We start from the raw sequence: 19,798 nt of genomic DNA, 5'->3' as shown, positions 1-19,798 counted from the left end.
ATGGCTGCGTTCAGCAGAGAAAGCAAATCAGTGAGCGCTTAGTGATTCTTTATTGTGATTGGTTCTTGTATTTAGATCTTCGTTGGATCTAAGTGCAGAAACCAATCACAATAAAGAATCACTAAGCGCTCACTGATTTGCTTTTTCTGCTGAACGCAGCCAATATTGCCACGAAAGAGAAATTTGAAAATCCCTATGATTCAAGGCCGATGCACAATCAGGGCCGTACAATTATATGTCATATGTCACATATGGGCCGAGATTGTTGCTTAGCAACGCACCGTTTGAAAGATACAACAAAATCTAAAACTTACAGATGCATATATACATGTCTAATTTTAATTTTCACAATTTCTATGATATTTTCTACATATAGGTGATAAATGAATTCCTTAAACACGAAACAATATACGACGATTGTGATTCTGCAATATGTCATATTGCTTTTTGACATTTGTGTAAATTCGTTCGCAAGCTTTGCTAGACAGCATCCGACAGATTTGCTGGTACTTTATGTGTATGTAATAATTTTCGTTGCATTTTTATTATTAAATTATCACAATTTTGTTTGATCATTGAACTGATTCTTCCTTCAGGATCCAAGATTTTTGCCTTATTGCAGCCCTCACCCTTCTCTTGGTGAACTTTTTTTCTACCTATATTTTTCAGGTGAACATATATAACAGATTTCTCATATATAATACATATATCCATATTCAACTTTTTTCCAATCTTAAGCTACAAAAAAAAATATATATATATATATTATATATATTATTAGAGATATCTAATAAAAAAGCACCTTTGAAATTACTTTTCAGGCAGGTTTGATACAACTGTTATATACAAGATTCCGTATAACATTGATATTGTGTATAATATATATGATTTTATCAATCAGTTTGCATACATGGCATATTACTATACATTGGTCAACACCACTAAAACATTATTGGACCAAAGGATTTCATATTCTTTATTCTACACACAGAACAGGTAAAACGTCAGAAAACTTGGAAGAATATCTCTCTTTGATAAGGATATTATAATTTAAAGTTTTATATAAAGTTGCAGTGTTGTATTATTACTTCTATAAGAGAGCCTCTCTAAGAATTGGTGATCCAAGATTTTACAAAGGTTCTGTCTGGGTACAAAAACAATTGAGTATACCATAACTAAAATGTAAATAAAAATTTGAATAATATACAAAGTTTATAATTGTGAGCAATCTTAATAATATAAATGTAAGAATACATCTATTTATATTTATATATTTCAAATTTACATTACATTTTACGCTACTTATGCAGTGCCTTTGCATTTATACAAATTTATATAATTATATAGACAAAACAATGAGGTTGGCACACAATTTATATGTGTCAAAATACATCTAAAATATTTACATTATATTTACATTTTTATATACAATATATGTAAAAAATTTGTATTGTAAAGTGTTTATACATTATTTTTTTTATCTTTAAAATCATGAAAAACATTTATATATTATTGGAAAATAATATCATAATATACCTTTTATATCATTAAAAATAAGTATTTTATCATTATATTCTGTATAAGAGATATTCTCTATACTTTGACTTTTTTATATTTGCTATTTATATTTTTTATACTTGCTTTTTATATTTTTAATGTGTACATATATACATCCATTCATTTAATTGTATAATATCTTAATCCAAGTTTAATTCACTTGTAGAATTTTATAGTACTTGTAAGCATTACATTCCGAAATATAAATTTCTTGTTAATAAAAGAGTCCAATTGCCTTTTAAGAAAATAAAAAAATATATAAATTTGTTATGAAAGAGAGAAATATATGTGTGAAACTTTTGTTTTTCCATTGTTGTGTATCAGATTTGTATTAATATGAAACCTTAAAAAAGTTAATCCTAAATGCATGCTTTTTTTAAATATAAATTGTCATATAATATAATAAATTTATATTATAAAATTGTTTCACAATGTTATGCAAACAGATTCTAATATATATATGACGCTTTTGTGTATATAGCTAGGAAATAATGTTTATAAAAAATATTACAGCAAATATTGGTTTTTACATATTGTGTAATAATGTACTAATTATTTAATACATAGTGAAAATCGAATCAAATCAAATTACAACCAAATAAATTGTATCATTATATTCGTAATAATACACTTTCAGAATTAACATATTATGTGTGTGAATGCCCCTTCATTGTGATCTTACTGTTAACATATATAAATTAGGTATAAAATGCTAGCAACAAATAAACTATAATACTTTTAAATTTCTGAATAATATTAACACATTGAATACTGTCATCAGATGTCATAAGATAAATCCACCAGTGCTGTCAATATAAATTGTCATTACTAAACTACTAAGGTACCTAAAATATGCTCCAAATTCGCAGGCAGGTAGTAGCCAAGTATTAGCCAATAATCTTCGATACCATCTTATCTATATTAGAAATTAAAAATTATGAATAACATCCGAATATTCTGGTATTCAATTCAAAAGTCATTGGTAACTACATGTATGTTTTGATATATTATTATACATCTTTTATTAAGAAATAGTACTCTATAATTAACGGGCGCAAATTATGAAAATTACATATCATTTTTATTTTAATGTATATAGTTTTTAATGATTACATCGAATCTTAAATAATTTTAAATGCAAGATGACACAATCAAATAGCTGAAAAATTTGGTCTACTTTAACTAGAAAGTATTCAATGTAGTTTTAATACTTGAATGCCTAATTATATATATATTGGAATAAATATTTATATATTTATATAAATATTAAGATAATAAATTTATATAATTTAATATTATTTATATAATTAATATTATTTATATAATTTAATATTATTAGTATAATTATATTATTTTTATATATATAAATATATATAAAAATTTAATATTATTAATATAATTAATTAATAATATTAAATTTTTATATATATTTATATATATAAAAATAATATAATTATAATTTTTATATATATTATTTTATATAATAATTATATAAATTATTTATATATTTATATATTCCAATAATATTCCAGTATTAAAAATTCGAGTTCTGACAGCACTAAAATGCTCTATGATGATACAATATGAATAAACAATAATTCAGTCATCTTATATCATTATATTATATTTTATCATTATATGCTTTTAATAGTAAAATTTTCAGCCTTGCCTACATGGAAAATTCACTCAGTATTCAATGTGTTTCGAGTGTGAGATTTAAAATTTTCTCAAGATAAAACTGTAATCAAGCTTTCTATTAGATATTCATATATTAACAAAAAATTTATCAAAATGATTCATTAACAATATTAATGTAATAACTGGATATATGTTATAACTGGATGACTATTATATCCTGAATACTATATGATCTTTGACAGTTGTTAAAATTAATAAAGTTTTGCATAGTTATTGTAGCACTTACTCAACTTCGTCATTATCACGCACAGTCGTGAAATACTAGAATAGATCAATTTTAATAAAACAGAACAATCACATTTTTATTAAAATACTTTAGAGTACAATATATTTCATTATGCAAATTGCGCGAGCTTAAATATGCTCTTTATATTTTCTTTTAAATATTCTATCCTAGAATTTTTATACTTCAAAATAATTTGCACAATCTTTTCATTCCTTTCTACATTTTATCATCTTTACTGATTTTAATTTTTTTCACTATAACTTATGTAGAGTTAAAAAAATCACATTACACTGATGTATCTAATATTGTGCGTTTAGAAATCTATTGTGATAGTAATCGACTGTTTTCCTATCAAATCATAGGAATGTCACATTTAATATGAGCGAAAACAAAGTTGTCGCTTCATACATTTTAGATATTTATATAATACATAATGTATATATTGTACACTTGTACACGAGTTTACTCGCGTGCGTATTACTTTTTAAACTTATATGTTGTATTCGACATGTACATTATGAAAATATCTTATATACCAGTGAAGTATTTTGAGATATTTTCCTATTAATTTAGAAATCCTTTTTACACTTGCATGGTATGATTACCATGTAAAAAGAGTAGTTTATCGATCAAGTGAGGTGGTAAAGCCGCTCGCTTTGTATCGTATTGTATTTGTACGTCTACTGGAATACGTGTAGGTGGTGCGCAACAGGCGGGCACACAATGATATCTACTTGCCAGCTTCGCCAAATTCGGACATTTCGCGGACACTTTAGACCACCATTGTAAGGGACAATAATCGAGCGGTGCAATGGATTCCGATTGGTATTGAACAACCTCGAGGTCCGCTTTTTCCTCTGCAGGTATTCCAGATTTGGTAGCGCATAGACCGCCAAGTAAAAGTTCCATACCTGCAATTAAATGTCACTTTAAGATATTTGTTTCATGCGATGTTTTCTCTAGTTTAAGACGCGTATATGTAATTATCGTCAAAGTATACCTGATACTCTAGGTTTTTTACTTTGTACTGTTTCATCTTCAGTCTTTATGGAGATATTATCCCCGGATTCTTCTTGAATCAATTTCGTCAGCATTTCCTTTATGGGAGAACTAACTATATTTTTATCCTCTTCGGTAATGTATGGCAACGATTTAAATCTGTATAATAGAAAGTAAAAAAGGTCTTATCAGTGGTATTCTTAATGATATTTAACACGTTCAAAAAGTGATTTGCCATACTACCTAGGGTCTAAAGTTGTTGCAATTTGTAAAAGCAATGTGACATTGTAATCCGCGTATCGTTCACATAACATATCTGACAAGGATTCTTTAAATGTTTTAGCAATATCACTGTCAGATTCTTTGACTTTAAGATGCGAAGATACAAGTTGCCACAGTAATGGCTTCAATAATGATATCAGAGGCATTTTTTCTTCACTTAATGTCATAATAGTAACTTTGAATGGTTCAAGAACACCTACAAGATCTTCTATAACTTTCCATTGATCATTAGTGATTTCAAACATCTCTTGATCTATCCCTTCCATATTTTCTAGTATAGACATAACTATGTTACGACGCATTGCTATTTGCTCCAGCATATTATATGTTGATATCCATACAACTGGATAATCCAGTAACATACCATTTTCTTCTAACTGCAATAAAACATAATAGCTGTTATAAAACTTATAAAGTATGATTTAATTTTTCATATATATATATATTAAGTCATATTTATATAAAATATTTTAAAAATAATCTTAATTTATAACAAAGGTAATTAATAATAATAATTTAATTTGCTTGATAAAGTGAATATACCTCTAATAATTGTTCTTGCATAATTAATGTTGCAGATGCAGCAGGATGACTTATAATAGCTCCAATGACTGCTCTGCATTTGGACAATATGTTAGCAACATCAATATTCTCGAAACAAGCTTGTGCGCACACCTGTAGAGTGTGAAGCAAACATGGCACTAAAGTCAAGCCACGATTACTTAAAGCCATCAGTAATTCTGTTCTGGAAGTACTGACAACCACTGCTGTGATTTTCTCCACTTTGAGATCCCATTCGAGTAATAAAGAGTCAATAGTACTACCCCAATGGGATTCCTCCCAATCTAATGGTGCGTGAAGAGTGCTTAAAACTTTACATTCCAATGTAGCCTCCCCAACATTTTGATAATAGACTGATACGGTAATAAAATTCTCCTCATTGTTTGATTTCCATTCTTCGACTGTCAACGCTAGCTCCGAACTGACGCAGGATAACGAACCAGCCACTGATTCTCGAAAAGTATCATATATTCTTGGTATTATCTCCTCCTCTAATTTGTTCTTACTAGGGATTTCGCAAGGGGAGCGTAAAGTGGCCACCAATCTCTGAAATCCGCGTCCCTCTACAATCTCTGGCAATTGCAGATCCATTACAATGAATTCTGCTATAGCATCCGACACAGTTTTTACATCTACCGACTGATTGGTCATATTTTCCTCTGACATGAGAAATGCCACATTTTGACTACTACCATTAATACTAGATCCACCCTTAATCATTACTCTCAGTGGTTGACCAATGGTAATGTCATCTTCCATATTCGACAGACTTATATTAGGATCTGTGACAAATTGTATATCACCGTCTATCTGGACGGTGCCATCCGCGTTAGTGGTGTAGATATACTTCGTCGGGCTCAAACCCGCTTTCAGCAGTCTCTTTTGCGCTTTGCGTTCCTTGTTCTCTTGGGAAATGATCTGTCTGGACGGCGGATTCGATGATTCCAGTTCCAGCAGTTCTTGGGCATGTTTATTTTGAAGATGCATACGAAGATTGCTGGTGTTACGATTATAGGCGATCTGCGTCTTGCAAAGTATGCAGACGATCTTTACCTTGGTGAGAATGTCGCCGTCGTCCGTAGCGGGGAAACCGAAAAATTTCCAGTAAATGCTCCTCATTGACGGCGGCACCACCAGTTTCTTATACGTATACGTATGTTTCTCCTCCATCATTTTCGCCAGTACCATTTGTAAGTCATTCTTGCCGTCGTCGGATACGTTGCTTACTTTGACCGTCGTGCCGTTCGGCAACATTGATTGCTGCTTGTTATTTTCCATCACGTTTTTCGTCCCGATTAACGCGCGATCACCGGTGTCGGCATGTATGTTGTTTTTATCTCTGTCACAAGGATCGTATCTACAGCATTTGTCGTGAACACGCGCGCTACGCTGTTACAAAATAACGTCGGTATCCCGTCAAAATGGACGTATCTCGTTGCATAATTTAAAATGCAACTCCAGAGGAAGGCGCATTCTGTCGCAGCGAGCACCGACCAACGCGTACAGCCGTCACCCGCCAGCCGCGGATGCACGACAAATTTACCGCGAACCGCGGGCACACGCTCCGATATATCTATCTCTCACCTCGTGCCTCTATGTCGATGAATTATTCGGAAGATATCGAAGTTCAATTCCTCGCGTCGAAAGTAACGATGTGCCGGATCGACTCGCTTGCAACAATGCGATATCGACTTTTACGCCATTTGTCCGAGAGGAGGAATATCTCGTTATATATCTATAAACTTCTTCTGATCGATTCGAGTATCATCGTAATGGCGGATGAATCTCAGCGTCATGAAATATAAAATAAATGATAAGGATGTTGCATAATAATTTATATGGGCTCAACCTTGGGCGAATGTGATTGGCCGATGTACGCGTGCAATGTCCAATCAGCTTCGTCCTTTTACGCAAGTCTTAAACTGACATTTTACATCTTACGTTCCCTCTAAGTATTTTCTTATTTCTATGGTCATTCTTGCTCTGTAAATTTGGCGGGAGAGTATTTTTCGAAGAGCCAAAGAGTAAAAACTCTTTGCGAAGAGCACATGAGTGTCAAAATCATTGTAATCACTGTGATATTAGAGAAAAAAAAAAGAAGTGAAGAAAATAAATACAAACTGACGACTACCTAGGACTTGTTAATGGAATCTGTTGCTGAAAAGTAAGTCTAACAAAATTGCTAACATTAAATTGTATGTAATATTGTTCTCTGCATAATTTTTTATTTTTTTTATTTTTTTTTTATCTTCAGAAAGGACGTCCGCACAGAGGAGGATGTGCGTCAGATTTTGGAGCTAGCTACAATTAAAGAGTCAGATTTACATTCTATAACACAATGCCTGTATCCTATGCAAGATCACAAGATTGATGACTTAATGTTATTGGAAGTGGACAAGCACATATGGGAAGGATTAAATGAAGGAGACACGTATGTGTCTTTTACAATGGATTATTATTCACAGGTTTCACAAAATAGATCCTTGTGTGATCCTGTTTAAACGCTAACGCAATATATATTCCTATTCTACAGAATAAAATGATACAACTGATTTTGTGATGGTAGAGTATCATTCCGTGGTAACAAGCGTGACGATGCTATATTGTGCACAAAAACTCGGACCTATGAAATCAAAGAGGCAGAGATATCCAATTCATGGTTGTTGATACCAAACTTGAAGTTGAGCAAGGCAACAAGTACGGAAGAAGTAACTGAAAGAACTGTAGAAAGACGAAATATTAAAAAGATATTTACTTCGTACTATGAGGTATATAGCATTAAATAATATCTAAATAAGATGTGTTTAATTGTATAACAAATTAAAAATTTTGAATTTTTTTTTCAAGGTTAAAGAAACCAAACCTAATCTGGCAAATTTGTCTACTCTCCTTAACTTGTCATCTTTTAATGGATTAGAATATGAATCTGTAATAGATCCAAAAACATTATACAGTTGGGAAAGATTACAAAGCGAGTTACAAGCCAGCGATTATGAATTGAAACAGGCTTTAACAGATTTCTTAATAGCTGACATAGACGGTAATAATTCTGTTATATTGGGCCATTTTTTTTATTCATACAAATTATTCATTAAAATTTTTGTTTCTGTATTAAGGCTATTTGCGGCTCATATCATTTGATATAGAAGCAAGAAGTCTAAATCTTATGTTGGATTATTTTGGAGAACAGACTTGGGAATTAGATGAAGTAGATAAAGAGAATACATTCGAATGTCTAGAGGAACTAATTTATGAGCCAGTATTTAATGCCATATTTGAAAGATATACAGAAATAAGCACAAAGACAAAAAGTGACAATAGTCCATTGTACAAGTATGTATGTCATTAATGAAATATTAATATATATTTTGTAGCAATTAATTTAAGGAGCAAGAATTAATTTTCTAAAGTTGCAATTTTACAGATATGATGAGAGGAAATGTTGTGTAACAATAGCAAAAATTCTTCTTGCTGCTTCTCCTGTCACAGAATACAAAGAATTTATGGAAACATGGAACATTGGTACTCCTGAAAGTATGTAAAATTAATAAGCTTAAAATTACAATTGTTGTGAAGAATCATCTTTCTCTGTCTTAAATTTGTAATTTCTTATTTATTTTTTTAGAAATGCGCCCGAAAGAGGAGTATTTATGTGGATCTGCTCTTGTAACGTACAATGCCTCAAAAATGCAGAGAGAGGTTGTCTCTTGCCCAGAAGCTGATTTACCCAACAACATCCATGATAGACTTAATGAACTTTTCCAAATAAAGGTTAAATGGACTGTTGAAGAGATAACACCTTATATCATGTAAGAAAAAAAATATATATCTTCTCATTACTTTGAATCTTATGTAATTATTTCTTTTTAGCCGTTTTACAAAAGGTACAATGAATGTTAATGCACTTTTAACAAAATATGCTAGATGTTCTACAAAAAATGGATTAAAGTATTATGGGTCAAAACATGGCAAGTGAGATGTTGCGGTAATTACATTTGTGGTATGCATCAAATTGTCATGCAATAAATATAGATACACATGTTGTTGATTAATGTTATGGTAATTATATTAATGTTAGGGTAATATCTTTCTGAATTGTCTATAATGTTAAAATCATACGCGGTTTATTTTGCTTGTGATCATGTGTGATACATATAGTTACATTTACACAATTTATAAATATTTTTAAAATGAAATGAGATTACATATGATTTTTTAGTTTTATCATTCTTCTTTGTTTTATTAATATAACAATGACATTATCGACGGTATATATTGTATCTTATTCATCAAAAGATCATAATGTAATGAGAACATAATGTTAGAGAATTATTAATTTTATTGACCAAAAACTTTTATTATCCTATTGACTATAAAATCGCCACTTTATTATAGAAGCATTTTGCCAAATTAAAATTTTCATTAGTGTTATTAGTAAGTATAATTGAATATAACATTCTTCCCAGGAGTGCAGTAAATTGAATAATTGTGGATTATTTATAAATTGTAATCTCGTCATGAGCTAAACATAATAAAACTTATATAAATATATGATGCATGAAATATAGAATAAATTTACTTATGAATGAAGATGAAAGAAATCTCAAAAAAGTACAAATTATTATAAAAATATTATATAGAAAAAAATTGGAAAATGGAATTTATATAAAGAAAATATTTTTATTGATTTTTGTAGAATGCAATTTCTACACTACTTTGATACAATATCCGTTTAAAGAAATATTTAAGACTTACGATACTGCATTGAGAATGAAAGACAAATTATCGTAATAAATAATAAATAATTTTAATATTTGCAAGAAAAGTGATAAAAAAAACTTTCTTAAAAAAAAAAAAAAAAAAAAAAAAAAAAAAATGTACATCATAACAAAATGTTGATCAAATTGGCGATTTAATTAACATTAGTTCTCCTATTTTCAAATATAATGAACATCGTTATACATGCTTTTAATATAAATTAAACAAATGTGTCATGTTTTTACAATATAGAAAAGTGCCGTCAAGTAATTATAAATATTCATCATGAGTTCCTGGGAAGCAACCTTTTTATCAGGAAATATATAAATTTGTGTGTGTGTGTATTCTTTCTCTTTCGACCGTATAAGCACATCTTGGCACATAAATTTTTAAAGTCATATACCATTTAAGATACCAAATTCACAAATCTTTGCGAATATTTTACATCCATGCCAATTGTAACAATACGAGAGTAACAATACAATGATTATTATAATGTTTCAGAATATCAAGATTCCTTGCAGGTGAGATCGAGTTCCCCCAGGAACACAATAAAGATATGTGCAAAAATGCAATACTTTTTTTATATCCATAAAGTATTTTCGAATTTTGTAAATACACCATACATATATATGCACATAATTGCCGTTGCAAACTGCACCGATGAGCTATTAATGGTATTCTTATATGCAAAGATGTAACTTCCTAAAAATATCTCGTAGGAACTGACTCGTCGCTGAAAAATGGATTTTGCATTTTATAAAACATTTCGCATATATAAATGTCGCAAACTGGTATGAATTATTAAATAATTATTTAATAGAAATAACATTCAGTCCCTCTTTTTACATTATAATCACTCCCCATAGTATTCCTATAGGTAGGAAATAGACTATGAAATTACGAACTTGTATTAAAAACAACATTGTAAGATTATGTCCTACAAGAAATTATATTTTCGCGCAATATTGGTTGAAGAGAGAAGATAATGTTTACGTTTTTAAATATATTTTAAATATTTATAAATATATACATACACACACTCCTAAAATACATTTATATGTATGTATGTATACATTATCAGTTTACGAGATGATACAAATAAATCAACAAATTTTTCATTCACGAATATAACTCACGATGCTTAAAATAAATGCGAATAGTGTGAATTAATCGAGATTTTTTGCCCATCTAATAATGTTAGCGTTAATAAATGCTTGTCTAGCTTTTTTTGCAACATAACTATGCATCACCTCGTATATGCAGTCATCGCATAACAAATGTCGTGATAATCCTAAAGCTTTGGAGTTGTGATTTCATTATATAGTTGTGACTTAAATCTCTTATTAAACTATAAACTATTCTACTAACTAATCCTATTACAACTAATGAATACTGTCCTATCTATAAGTACGCGTAGATAAAATGCTTGCATATTTTTAAAAGTTAAAAAGAGCTAAAAAGCACAAATACTAGATTTCTCCCATCGCTGAAATATTCGTGTAGATACATACACGGGTAACTTGATAGAAGGATCTGTCATCTGTTTATATACATACTAAGCAATAATCCGAAATAGTCCTGGAATCGATATATAAAAAAATGATAATCCGCATATACTTTTACGAGGAAGCCGCACATTCACATCATTTACCTCAATTCAAGACACCTCGTTGTTAGCTGTCATTTATCGGAGTCTCACTTGTGGTTTTACTGTTGGTTGCAAATACCGTTTGCTGATTAACGCTTGCTGTAACCGACTGACTTGGATGTATGACAGGACTAACAGTCTGTACTAAACTGCAAGCAACTGGCACCATGGGCGGCAAATTAACGGAATTATTCATAGGCCCAGCAGCGTTACATGTCAATGAAGGTCTCTTTCTTTCTAGACTATTAGTAGCTATTTGTCTCCTTGCTGTTGAGTTACGTTCAAGGCTGTTAGTTACTATATTATGTCTTCTTTCTAAACTGCTGCCAGAGTTGAGATCGGATTGACTTCCCTAAACAACAAGAACTTATTTTTTTATACCGTATTAATTTTATCATTTTTATATACGTAATTTCATCGCAATTGCATGGGAAATTTGTTGAAAATGCTATTTTCCAAAATCTATTATATATATATAATATTTTTAATATATATATATATATATATATATAAAACTCACTGGTGAAGATCGGTCCACAGACTGACCCATTCTATGCAACAGATCACCACTTTGACTTTGTCTGAAGATCGTTCCCTGTCGTTCACTTGACTGACTTCTTCTTAAGAATTGTTCGCCGGATTGGCTCGAGCGAATACGATTTTCGGGCGTGGATTCTCGTGTCCTATTAATAACGTCGCTCTGCTTCTGGCAAATCTGATTATCCACATATGGATAACGAATACGGATGGAATCGATCACATCTAAGAGATTCTTTGCGTCCATTGCTAAGATATGAGCTGCAGAAAGCATTCCTCTGTGAAAGAGAAAAATCATAATTAACTCTCATAGAATCTTTTATTATATATATATATATATATATATATATATATATATATATATATATATATATCTGCAGATGTAGATAATAATAAAAAAAACTATACTTACTTCCGATATTCGGCGTCTAATGTAGTGGCACTGTAATTTTGTGCCAGTTTCATAGCTGTCACCAGTTCTGCCATATCTTTACTTAATACCTTATGCGCCATCTCCACTTCACGATGCGCGGATATTGGCAATATTTCTACAAGAACGTCCACAGAGGATAATAATGCTCTTAATTCGATACCTACTCTACGTACTAGTTCTAAATACTGATCAGCCTTGCTCTGTTGAACACCTGTAATTTACAACATATTCGTTTTATTTTTCTTATAGTAAAATAAAATAACTTATATGATTTTTTTACAACATTGTGCCATTTAGCTGTCATATATATTATCTATCATTACATTCTCACCTTGTGATAATGACATAACTGCACGTACGACGCTTGTTGTACAATCATATACTTTATCATTAGTTCTGTCTAAATCTGCAGTAGGTGTAGGCTCCATTTTCTGTAAAATAGATTCGATTATATTGTAATAAACATACAGATTATATACATTGATAATAAAACGATAAATATCTACATGAACTTTACCTTTACTACAATTACTTTATCAGAACTCTTGTCTGAGCCAAGAGAGCCAGTATTGGTGGAATGCGGTTCATGACTTGGTGATTGAGTAACTGATCGTGGAACTGGCGGACTAGCACTTTCATCACCACTCGTTGCAATCGATAAGCGTTTCTATTATATAATGAAAATAAAATTTAATAACTTGAACTAACAACAAATATTTCTATATAAGCGAGATTCAACATACCTCTTCTCTCGCAAGCCAACGACTATCTTCTTCAGACTGTCGTTGCTGCTCCAACAACCGTTGTTCCAGTAACTTTTGTTCATCATCAACGCCACTGTTGATGTTATCGATTGGATTCTCGAACAACTGCGAGTGCGCGTTCCTCTAAAACGATAAAATGGATATTGTGTTAGAGAAATCTAATCCATTTTTATTTGATATTTGTCATAAATTAATATAATTTAAGTTGGGATATTTGGTAACAAGATTTATGTTACAATTGTGTTCCGATAATATACAAATATGTACAGTAAAAATTAAAGAGATGCATATATTTCTCGAGATGCAAAAGAAATTTAAAACAGAAGTAATGCATTCGTGTTCGCTACATGCAGTTTAAGTGATTACTGTAGCAATGACATCAGTGACATCCATTCATGCAAAAATGATTAGCCTATTGGAACAGCGAGTCAAGATTTCCGCTAAAAATAAATCTCTTTGATCGTATCGCAACAAAATAGAAAATTCCTATTTATCCCGTGCGTACATATTTTACTAGAGAAGCATATAACATATACATTATAACTGAAGAAGTATAGAAGAAGTGCGTTGTGGAAGTGTTGCACAGACCAGATAAAAACCAAAACAATACGTGACGTTGTAAATACAGAAGTTGCGTTTTTTTTTTACATTCCTAGAGGAGGCATGGGGTCAAACCTGATCTTGTTGTGCCTCCTCTGTCATCGAGCTGCTAGACGACATGGTACTGTCACTGACAGCGGAAGAGATCAAAGAACCGGAGAGAGTGCCGTCTGTCGAGCTCGTCAACTGTTCGTCTTGCTTTTGCGATGTCACGAATGTGGTGATCTTGGCGACGCCTGACGCCATTTGCGGTACGTTTACCGCCTTTACGACGCCGCTAACTGTTTGCCCTAGCTGCGTTACTTGTTGATGGACACCACTCATCGTTGATATATTGCCAGCAAGCGTAGCGTGCACTTGAATATGATCTATCGGACCAAGGGAATTCGGTTGATCCACCACATAGGTAGATGAAATCGGATGGATATTCTGCTGAGTTACAGAAGATGATACGATAAAATGCGATGGAACAGAAGAAGCCTGAATTATTCCAATATTTGCTGACTGATTCGTTGCTTGACAGGTCGTTGATTGGCCGCTGATCCCTGCTGATGGCTGTGCTTGAACATAATTCGGTACGTGTACCTTCTGCGCTTGAACCAACGACACGGACGTAGCGTGGGCCGTGTAAATGGGATTGGCGCCACTCAACTGATGAGATTGCTGATTCGAGTGTTGTATCGCCGCATATGATACAACCTGCGGTACAGCGTTCTGTCGTGCAATATTTTGCACGTGTTGCATTTGTGGCAGATACATAGCCTGCTGTCCTGGCTGAGTGATATTCGAATAGATTTGCTGATGCGGATAGTTTTGCGGATATATCGGCTGTTGCGACTGTAGATTCTGCGCTATCAAGTTATTTCTTACGGCCTGACCGTAATTATTTCCAACTGTTACACCAACGGACTCGGTCGCGGACGTTTGAGGCTGGGCGTTCTGCGCGCGAAACTTGAGAACCGGACCGTACAAACACTCCGCGTTCGACGTCGAACCAGTAGTAGTTACATTTGTCGAGCTGATATTACGAGGGTAAACAACAATGCTACTACCACCACCACCATTACCGCTACTACCAGCAGCATTCTGCACGCCGCTCGCATTCGGATTCGTAGACTGACCACCACCAAATACTTGATTCATACTATTACTAGGCGCAAAATTACCGTAATTAATCGGCTGAGCATGCGTGACAAACTGCGCCTGACTACTACTATTCGGTATTATAATACTGCTGCCCAAACTACTGGGACCAAAATTCCCAGAATTCTCACCGTAATTACCACCTACTATGCTAGCGCTTTGACTGAGATTACCAACGATAGCCGAGCTCTGGGTGAAACTAGCGACCGGTCCGTATATCTCGCCGCAGGTGTTGCCCGCGACCGCGACTGACGCGGCCGCGGATGACGGCGGAGGCGTCGCGCTGGACGCGGCAAATTTCTGCACGGGGGAATACAGGTCCCCCGTGACGCTACCGACCACCTTTGAGCTAACCGCATACAAGTTTTGCATCTCTTTAACCTTCTGCTGCTTTCGGTTGGCGGCGGGCGACTGCGTCTGCGGTGCCGTTTCTGAAATGCTCAGGCTCGACATGAGGGGAGCGTTATCAAGGGAGGAATCGAGGGAATCTAGATTGGTGTCGGACAGGGTAGAGTCGCCGCCCGATTGGGTAGTGTCGTGCGTGACAATGGACGGTGGTTCGGAGAGCGCGGGATCGAAGAAGGACAAATCGGAGGACACGAGAGAGGTGGTCAGAATTTGATCCTCATCCTGAAACTGCACCGCCAGGGTGTTGAAGGGGGATGCGGGAGTCGTGTACACGGAGGGACATACCCCTCTGGCTTGGTTGTCCTTGAGAAGTTGCGCGAGAACTTCGGGACTCTGTGCCACGATGTACGTGGATACCGGCGCTGCGGACAACTGCGACTGCGACTGCGACTGCTCCGTCGTGTTCTGCGGTTGTCGGGAAGGTTTTGGTGGTGGCACATCGTCTGCACCTATAAAATAGAATATTTTATATACATATATAATCGCGAATAATATGTTTGTCATTACAAGTTGTATGTTTGCAAAAAAAGGCATGTATATCGTTATTATAGACGACGTACCCCAAGACATGGCTTGTACCCTTCTGTTCTCTCGTCTCATTGTTTCCTGTTGCTGATGTTTCTCTTCTATTAAGATCTCACTATAATTATTTAATAAAATATGCAATATAACATGTAATAATATCACTTCTCTCTTAAAAAGGATGCTTAAAGTTTACAAACATTTGAAATACTTACTGTAAAGTTTCTCTAATTTCTTTAAAAGTCGGTCTCTTGCTGGGTTCGTAACTCCAACATAGAGACATTAAGGAGTACAACCGTGGCGGGCAGTGATTGGGAAGCGCGAGTCGTTCTCCATTTTCCAATTTACGTATCACTTCATTATTTTTTACACCTTGGAATGGTTTAACGCCTAACATTAAAATCTCCCACATACATACACCTAGAACGACAATCAAGTTTCACTTGAGCAATCTTTTAAAAGAGGAGACAAACCCAGTTTTTAGAAAACATGATTAATCTTTGTAAATGCTAACCAAACATCCAAACGTCGGACGAAGTCGTAAATCTTCGAAAGTTTATGCTTTCCGGTGCCATCCATTTAATTGGCAGTTTACATTTGCTTGCGGTATAATAACTCTGATCTTCCACCCACCTACTGAGGCCGAAATCTGCCAACTTGACACAATTATGCGACGAAACCAACACATTTCTTGCAGCGATATCTCTACAACAAAATCATGGAAATGTTAAGTTAATATCCGAAATATAGAATAACAAATGAACTTGGTCGTTAGTACCTGTGCACAAATTTCTTGCTTTCGAGGTATGACAGGGCAGTGCTCAATTGGAAAGTATACAACAAAAGTGTGGCAAGGTCCAGACGATGTTTATTAGATTGTAAATAAGCACGCATTTCTCCGAGTCTAGCTAACTCCATCACGAGCCAAATCGGCGCCTCCGAACAGACTCCGATCAGTCTGATGATGTGCGGATGCTCAAATTGTTGCATAATATCTATAATTTGATTATCGTTCTGAGCATATCGAAAAACTGTATATACTGTTTATTATGTCTCTCTTCATATTTTACTAATAACGAATATATAATTATATATTTTTCGTACAAGCTTCTTCGAGGAATTTCTCAGCAGTAGCGAGATCCGCGTCAACCTTGCAAGTCTTGACAGCCACGGCGATGGTTTGACCGTCTCTTCCCTTATACGAGCCTTTGTGAACGTTACCAAATTGACCCTCTCCTATAATTTCACCTAGTTCCACTTGGTTTCGGACTATTTCGTAGTCTCGAGCTGCAAGTGAGATTGATTGATTTAAACATTCTTTATGCTTGAATTAAAATATAAAAATATGAAAATCAACAACATTAATAAAGAATACCGTACTTATATTTTAATTATAAGCATGTTAAAGTAAAGTTAAAGACAAATATACTTACTAGCTGGTGTCGAATAATCTCCTTCTTCGTCGACAATCTCCGCATAATCCTCAGATAAAATGGTTCCAGTTTTACTTGTATTCTTCTCGCCGGCCGGACTACTGGCACCACCATCTTGCCTATATTTTGGCGGTTGCGCATCTATAATAAAAATTATATTGTATGTATATGTATAAATGCGATATCATTGAAAAAGTATTCCAATACACAGAACAATTTCCCTCATTTACCTTTACACGGGCAAGGATAATTCTTCCACGATCCGGCTTGTGAATACAAAATTGAAAAACTTAATGTATTAACATCACAATAGAATGGAAGTTTAGCAAATGATGTTAAGATATGATCTGTGCGTACAGTTTCATTTTTTTTAATAACATTGAATAAAAAATCTCAAATATAAGTATTAGTATTCAACATTTTTCTCGCAGTAATAATAAATATTTGTACTCTTACCTTTTCTATTCCACAATGAAGTGTTGCTGCCTGTGACCAGTCTACAATATCCGTCAATCAAATCTGCGAGACTCTCCGCTTGATCCAGACTGGAGCAAGTGATGCTGAGAGTTTCCGCGGCACCCGCGACTCTTAATTTAATACAGGCCTTCGCATGTTCTTTGCAATCCGACACCAACGTTTGGATGGATTGTATTTGCGAGAATTCTGCCATTCTAGTCGGCTGGAATCAAAATTTTTATTCCAAGAGAAATTATGTAGGATTATTTTTTAAAATAAAAAATATATATGATTCGAAAACGTACCACTGTTCCTCCTCGATGAGCCATGTACGATATACCTAAGTCTGGTCCGATGACTAGTTCCACGGGTATAGACCAGCTTGACTACATTATAGAAAAGATACAACGGTACAAATGTAATACGTCGAGAGTACAATAAATTTGAAAAGTAAAGATAAATTCCGTTTATTTCTTATATTTTTATCGCTCAGAGTACACCAGAAAAATTATACGGTAGATGTATAACTAATATTACTTACCCCTAAAGCGCATATAAACCTCTCCTGATCGAATCGATAGTACGCTCGCAGCAGATCAAAGAATTTAAACATGCACTCGAGTTCGGACAACGCCGCGACTTTCTTAAAGTGCTGCTGTATCAATTTTCGGAGCGCCTTCGCTTTCATCCCGTTTAGCACGGAACGTGGTAGGAATTTGTGCAGGCCGACCTGTGAAGGAGCCGCAAATTCATTTCGTACAACGAAAAAGAATGAGATAAATGGATACGTGAATTGTATTGTGAAATTGCAGGCAAGGTTCGCTTTAAAAAAAAACTCTACCTCACGTTCCAGATATTCTAGATTGCTCTTCTTATCCAGAGCAATTTGCGGCATGTCCTTGAAGAAATAGCGTATCTCCAGGCAGCAGAGTTGAACCGCGACGTCCTGATCCAGAGCGGCGTGATTCGCGAGCAAGTAATCGTTTCGCACCTGATTTCGCAATAATAAAAATAAATGTAATTCGTACTTTATTTTTCAAATGTAATCACGCTAAGTATTAAGTATTCTCCTATGATCGATGTATTATTATTGTACCTGATCGTAGTAGTAGTAAAACGTGACTTTGTCCTTCTCGTAGACATCATTCAGATTCTGAGGAAGATAACGCACCCGAAGCTCGTACCTCCATTCGCAGTGCGGATGCTTTCGTTCGTATTTCTCTTGCACCTTAAATCGAATGCATCGAGAAAATTGAGAAAGGAAACACAGAATATATCGATATTGGGATATACGACTCAACGCGCTCATACCTACCTGATACATCGTTGTATCCTGATGTAACCAATAACTCTCTCCGGAACCGGGATGGTGCAACCTCATCGCGTACAAATTCCGGTAGTGTCTGGTACCAACGGCCAATCGACTAGTCACCAGAGAAATGATACCTCTAACGTCGATCGCATCGCCAAATTTGACGACATTAAAGCCACCTAAATTTAATAACATGAGATGTACGTGTTACAAAAAATAATAGAGCTGATAAACTCTTTTTTTAGCGCATGTGTTTTATTCGAAATTGATATATAATTTTCTGTTTGTAAGAAATTAATTAATACAAAATTACAATACTTAAACAAAGAAAAATTAATTAATATAAAACAATTAAAAAGTATCTATGTATTATACATAAAAACTTTATTTCTTTGTGAGTGCGAGAGAAACAAGTGTTTTATCAAGCAGCTCAACTTCTCGTCTGACATCAATCTCTG

At 33.9% G+C, this 19,798-nt stretch overlaps 4 protein-coding genes across 10 annotated transcripts in view; 2 read left to right on the top strand and 2 right to left on the bottom strand.

The window, feature by feature from the left end:
• Positions 1-132: 132 nt before the first annotated feature.
• On the top strand, positions 133-1,425 carry LOC140670227 (transmembrane protein 138). Its single transcript, XM_072900802.1, has 4 exons — positions 133-517; positions 597-669; positions 822-996; positions 1,069-1,425. Exons 1-4 carry the CDS (start codon positions 384-386, stop codon positions 1,173-1,175), a joined length of 489 nt encoding a protein of 162 aa, XP_072756903.1. The 5' UTR covers positions 133-383; the 3' UTR covers positions 1,176-1,425.
• A 1,653-nt stretch (positions 1,426-3,078) lies between these two features.
• On the bottom strand, positions 3,079-6,908 carry LOC140670075 (E3 SUMO-protein ligase ZBED1). Its single transcript, XM_072900537.1, has 4 exons — positions 5,306-6,908; positions 4,724-5,139; positions 4,482-4,639; positions 3,079-4,392 (listed from the first exon to the last, which is right to left on the bottom strand). The coding sequence occupies exons 1-4, from the start codon at positions 6,599-6,601 to the stop codon at positions 4,064-4,066; spliced, it is 2,199 nt and encodes a 732-aa protein (XP_072756638.1). The 5' UTR covers positions 6,602-6,908; the 3' UTR covers positions 3,079-4,063.
• A 388-nt stretch (positions 6,909-7,296) lies between these two features.
• On the top strand, positions 7,297-11,113 carry LOC140670081 (sister chromatid cohesion protein DCC1). Of its 3 annotated transcripts, XM_072900549.1 has the most exons (9): positions 7,297-7,487; positions 7,578-7,754; positions 7,890-8,091; positions 8,171-8,363; positions 8,440-8,656; positions 8,748-8,857; positions 8,949-9,132; positions 9,194-9,323; positions 10,586-11,108. In XM_072900549.1, exons 1-8 carry the CDS (start codon positions 7,468-7,470, stop codon positions 9,297-9,299), a joined length of 1,209 nt encoding a protein of 402 aa, XP_072756650.1. In that variant the 5' UTR covers positions 7,297-7,467; the 3' UTR covers positions 9,300-9,323; positions 10,586-11,108. The 3 variants fall into 3 exon arrangements, with proteins under 3 accessions (XP_072756650.1, XP_072756652.1, XP_072756651.1); XM_072900551.1 differs by lacking the exon at positions 9,194-9,323 and having other exon boundaries at positions 10,586-11,113; XM_072900550.1 differs by lacking the exon at positions 10,586-11,108 and having other exon boundaries at positions 9,194-9,978.
• Positions 11,114-11,127: 14 nt separating this feature from the next.
• Positions 11,128-19,798, bottom strand: part of Fak (protein tyrosine kinase 2 Fak) — a 53,132-nt gene continuing 44,461 nt past the window's right edge. For 4 of the 5 annotated variants that reach the window (XM_072900521.1, XM_072900519.1, XM_072900520.1 and 1 more), the window contains 20 exons: positions 19,344-19,519; positions 19,125-19,256; positions 18,870-19,019; positions 18,570-18,758; positions 18,334-18,414; positions 18,029-18,251; positions 17,803-17,838; positions 17,573-17,713; positions 17,244-17,426; positions 16,918-17,134; positions 16,654-16,844; positions 16,355-16,559; positions 16,178-16,257; positions 14,142-16,066; positions 13,446-13,589; positions 13,220-13,369; positions 13,034-13,133; positions 12,682-12,913; positions 12,253-12,547; positions 11,128-12,084 (listed from right to left, as the gene is read on the bottom strand). In XM_072900521.1, coding sequence (XP_072756622.1) covers positions 11,758-12,084; positions 12,253-12,547; positions 12,682-12,913; positions 13,034-13,133; positions 13,220-13,369; positions 13,446-13,589; positions 14,142-16,066; positions 16,178-16,257; positions 16,355-16,559; positions 16,654-16,844; positions 16,918-17,134; positions 17,244-17,426; positions 17,573-17,713; positions 17,803-17,838; positions 18,029-18,251; positions 18,334-18,414; positions 18,570-18,758; positions 18,870-19,019; positions 19,125-19,256; positions 19,344-19,519 — 5,177 coding nt within the window. In that variant the 3' untranslated portion in view covers positions 11,128-11,757. The remainder of the gene's footprint in view (positions 12,085-12,252; positions 12,548-12,681; positions 12,914-13,033; positions 13,134-13,219; positions 13,370-13,445; positions 13,590-14,141; positions 16,067-16,177; positions 16,258-16,354; positions 16,560-16,653; positions 16,845-16,917; positions 17,135-17,243; positions 17,427-17,572; positions 17,714-17,802; positions 17,839-18,028; positions 18,252-18,333; positions 18,415-18,569; positions 18,759-18,869; positions 19,020-19,124; positions 19,257-19,343; positions 19,520-19,798) is intronic. The other variant, XM_072900517.1, reaches the window with a different exon arrangement.

This window comes from Anoplolepis gracilipes, chromosome 10, assembly GCF_047496725.1.
Source record: "Anoplolepis gracilipes chromosome 10, ASM4749672v1, whole genome shotgun sequence".
Taxonomy (NCBI): Eukaryota; Metazoa; Arthropoda; class Insecta; order Hymenoptera; family Formicidae; genus Anoplolepis; species Anoplolepis gracilipes.
Note: the sequence above shows the minus strand (reverse complement) of the source record. Positions and strands in the feature narration are given on the sequence as shown.

Bases quoted from the DNA above. Each gene is read 5' to 3' on its own strand.
- LOC140670227 (XM_072900802.1), top strand. From the start codon at position 384: ATGAATTCCTTAAACACGAAACAATATACGACGATTGTGATTCTGCAA. The intron at 670-821 runs GTGAACATATAT...ATTACTTTTCAG, and splicing joins TTTCTACCTATATTTTTCAG to GCAGGTTTGATACAACTGTT. The intron at 997-1,068 runs GTAAAACGTCAG...TTTTATATAAAG, and splicing joins TTATTCTACACACAGAACAG to TTGCAGTGTTGTATTATTAC.
- LOC140670075 (XM_072900537.1), bottom strand. From the start codon at position 6,601: ATGGAAAATAACAAGCAGCAATCAATGTTGCCGAACGGCACGACGGTC. The intron at 4,640-4,723 runs GTAGTATGGCAA...TCTATTATACAG, and splicing joins GCAACAACTTTAGACCCTAG to ATTTAAATCGTTGCCATACA. The intron at 4,393-4,481 runs GTATACTTTGAC...ATTTAATTGCAG, and splicing joins TAAAAAACCTAGAGTATCAG to GTATGGAACTTTTACTTGGC.
- LOC140670081 (XM_072900549.1), top strand. From the start codon at position 7,468: ATGGAATCTGTTGCTGAAAA. The intron at 7,755-7,889 runs GTATGTGTCTTT...TTGTGATGGTAG, and splicing joins GGATTAAATGAAGGAGACAC to AGTATCATTCCGTGGTAACA. The intron at 8,092-8,170 runs GTATATAGCATT...TTTTTTTTCAAG, and splicing joins TATTTACTTCGTACTATGAG to GTTAAAGAAACCAAACCTAA.